The 3,639-nt window shown below is 39.6% G+C and overlaps 1 protein-coding gene across 1 annotated transcript; it reads left to right on the forward strand.

Moving 5' to 3' along the window:
• Positions 1-253: 253 nt before the first annotated feature.
• Positions 254-1,198, forward strand: LOC125079162 (olfactory receptor 51F2-like). Its single transcript, XM_047692621.1, has one exon. The coding sequence runs from the start codon at positions 254-256 to the stop codon at positions 1,196-1,198; it is 945 nt and encodes a 314-aa protein (XP_047548577.1).
• The last annotated feature ends 2,441 nt before the right edge of the window (positions 1,199-3,639 follow it).

Here is a 3,639-nt window from a genome sequence, read left to right on the forward strand (position 1 = left end):
ATATAACATGTTACTCTTGCTAAAACCCAGGTGTCCTCATAAAATTTAATGTTCTGTCTCTTTTCCTAGTTCATGCAAGATCAATTCTAAATCTAGGAAAAGGATAACCGGGTATGCACTTCCACTGAAGACAAGACAAGGTTCACTAGCAATCCTAAATTGTATGATATGTAGAAGAGAGTGAAAATATCTTTCTTGCCTACTTTACAGGGTATGGTCCTTTGTTCCAGGGAAATTGCTTCCTTCGCTCATCATGCCATCCTTCAATCAGAGCATTTTCCACCCTGCAGTCTTCTTTCTTATCGGCATCCCTGGTTTTGAAACTTATCATGCCTGGCTTTCCATCCCTTTTTGTTGTCTCTATGCCATTGCCATCTCTGGGAATGGCATGATCTTGTTTGTCATCCTCACTGAGTCAAGCCTCCATGAACCCATGTACTATTTCCTCTCCATGCTATCCTTCATGGACCTAGGGCTGTGCCTTTCCACATTGGTCACTGTGCTGTGTATTTTCTGGTTCAATGCTCGAGAAATCAGTTTTGATGCCTGCATTGGCCAAATGTTCTTTATCCATGGTTTCACATTCATGGAATCCTCAGTACTCCTGGCAATGGCCTTTGACCGCTTCATTGCCATCTGTAACCCACTGAGATATGCTACAATCTTAACCAGTTCAAGGATCATCAAAGTGGGCTTTGCCATTGTTATTAGAGGAACAATGGCTCTAGTGCCTTTACTCCTACTTCTAAAGCGTCTGTCCTTCTGCCATAGCCATGTTCTGCACCATTCGTATTGTTTCCACCCTGATGTGATGAAGCTTTCATGCACAGACACCAAGATCAACAGTGCATTTGGTTTGGCCATTGTCATCTTTACTGCTGGCACAGACTCTGTCTTGATCCTCCTCTCCTACGTTCTGATCATCCACTCTGTGCTCAGTATCGCCTCCCCAGAGGAACGGAAAAAGGTCTTTGGTACTTGTGTTTCACACATAAGTGCTGTTGCCATCTTCTACATCCCCATGATCAGCTTGTCACTGGTGCACAGATTTGGGAAGCATGCCCCTCCCCTTGTCCATACTCTCATTGGCAATGTTTATCTGCTCATCCCTCCTGTGATGAATCCCATAATCTACAGTGTGAAGACCAAGCAAATTCGCAAAGCCATGCTCAAAATATTCTCCTCGAAGCTCATTTAGGGATTTTTCATTTTGTCTTTTCTTTTCATGGTCTCCCTGACTCATATTTGACAATTTGTTAGAATTGAAAGAGCCTATTTACAAAAGCTTTCATTCTATTCTGATGATGCAATAACTTGCTATTTACCAAGTTCTAGAGTGTGGATTTTATGAGATAGGGACTGTATCTTGTGTACCATTAGCCTTGTCACAAATGCTTCAGCTGGCAGAATAGGACTATAGTGAAACTATGTCTACAAAATGGACAAATGAAGCCATAAATTGACTTTACAGTTTAAAAAGTCTTACATCATCTAAGGTATAGCAATTCAAGGGATGTCTGATATCATTTACATCAGTAGGAAGCCCTAAGTTAATGGTAATTCTAATAACTTATTAGTAATGATTATTATTTCCCCAAATAGACTATACATGACTACAGAACATGAATAAGCATAGAAAACAAAAAAGAAATTAAATGAAAAACATACTTCCCTCATTCTTAGAAGAGTTATTCAGGTCCCTTTTGTAAATGTATTAAAAGTTAATTATGTGTCTGTTGGCCATCTGGATGTCTTCTTTGCAGAAATGTCTGTTCATGTCCTCTGCCCATTTCTTGATTGGATTATTTGTTCTTTGGGTGTTGAGTTTGCTAAGTTCTTTATAGATTTTGGACACTAGCCCTTTATCTGATATGTCATTTGCAAATATCTTCTCCCATTCTGTCAGTTGTCTTTTGGTTTTGTTAACTGTTTCCTTTGCTGTGCAAAAGCTTTTGATCTTGATAAAATCCCAATAGTTCATTTTTGCCCTTGCTTCCCTTGCCTTTGATGATGTTCCTAGGAAGATGTTGCTGCGGCTGAGGTCGAAGAGGTTGCTGCCTGTGTTCTCCTCAAGGATTTTGATGGATTCCTTTCTCACATTGAGATCCTTCATCCATTTTGAGTCTATTTTCGTGTGTGGTGTAAGGAAATGATCCAATTTCATTTTTCTGCATGTGGCTGTCCAATTTTCCCAACACCACTTATTGAATAGGCTGTCTTTTTTCCATTGGACATTCTTTCCTGCTTTGTCGAAGATGAGTTGACCATAGAGTTGAGGGTCCATTTCTGGGCTCTCTATTCTGTTCCATTGATCTATGTGTCTGTTTTTGTGCCAGTACCATGCTGTCTTGATGATGACAGCTTTGTAATAGAGCTTGAAGTCCGGAATTGTGATGCCACCAAAAGTGCTCCATATCACTCGGCATCAGGGAAATACAAATCAAAACCACAATGAGATATCACCTCACACCAGTCAGAATGGCTAAAATTAACAAGTCAGGAAATGACAGATGCTGGCGAGGATGCGGAGAAAGGGGAACCCTCCTACACTGTTGGTGGGAATGCAAGCTGGTGCAACCACTCTGGAAAACAGCATGGAGGTTCCTCAAAATGTTGAAAATAGAACTACCCTATGACCCAGCAATTGCACTGCTGGGTATTTACCCTAAAGATACAAATGTAGTGATCCGAAGGGGCACGTGCACCCGAATGTTTATAGGAGCAATGTCTACAATAGCCAAACTATGGAAAGAACCTAGATGTCCATCAACAGACGAATGGATAAAGAAGATGTGGTATATATACACAATGGAATCCTATGCAGCCATCAAAAGAAATGAAATCGTGCCATTTGCGACGACGTGGATGGAACTAGAGGGTATCATGCTTAGCGAAATAAGTCAATCGGAGAAAGACAACTATCATATGATCTCCCTGATATGAGGGAGAGGAGATGCAACATGGGGGGTTAAGGGGGTAGGAGAAGAATAAATGTAACAAGATGGGATTGGGAGGGAGACAAACCATAAGTGACTCTTAATCTCACAAAACAAACTGAGGGTTGATGGGGGGAGGGGGGTTTGGGGGGGGGTGGGGGTATGGATATTGCGGAGGGTATGTGCTATGGTGAGTGCTATGAAGTGTGTAAACCTGGCGATTCACAGACCTGTACCCCTGGGGATAAAAATATATGTTTATAAAAAAATAAAATTTAAAATTCTGGAGAAAAAAAAAGTTAATTATGTAATAGCCAGTGATTTATGCTTCAAAATATGTAATATGTATCTAATGGAGGAAAGTGGACAAAGATTTATTGTGATGTTCAAGATATCATTATTCAGTGCAATGAAAATTTGGAAACTGCTTAGATAATTAAGGTATTGGTTAAATAAAATATAAACTATCATGCAGCAAGCTCAATACTGATACAGATATAAATGATACATTATTAAGGGAAAAGATAGATACCACTGTTTGTGTCTGTATTTCATCTGAATATACACACACGTACACACATGCCCATTCACACATATACATTGTGAAAGTATGAATAGACATGTTCCAAATGTCAGAGTGCTTCTTTTTTGATACTTGGAGATTGGCTTGTTAATATTTTCTTTTCTTTTTTTTTTTTAATTT

The sequence above is a fragment of the Lutra lutra genome, chromosome 10 (assembly GCF_902655055.1).
Source record: "Lutra lutra chromosome 10, mLutLut1.2, whole genome shotgun sequence".
NCBI lineage: Eukaryota > Metazoa > Chordata > Mammalia > Carnivora > Mustelidae > Lutra > Lutra lutra.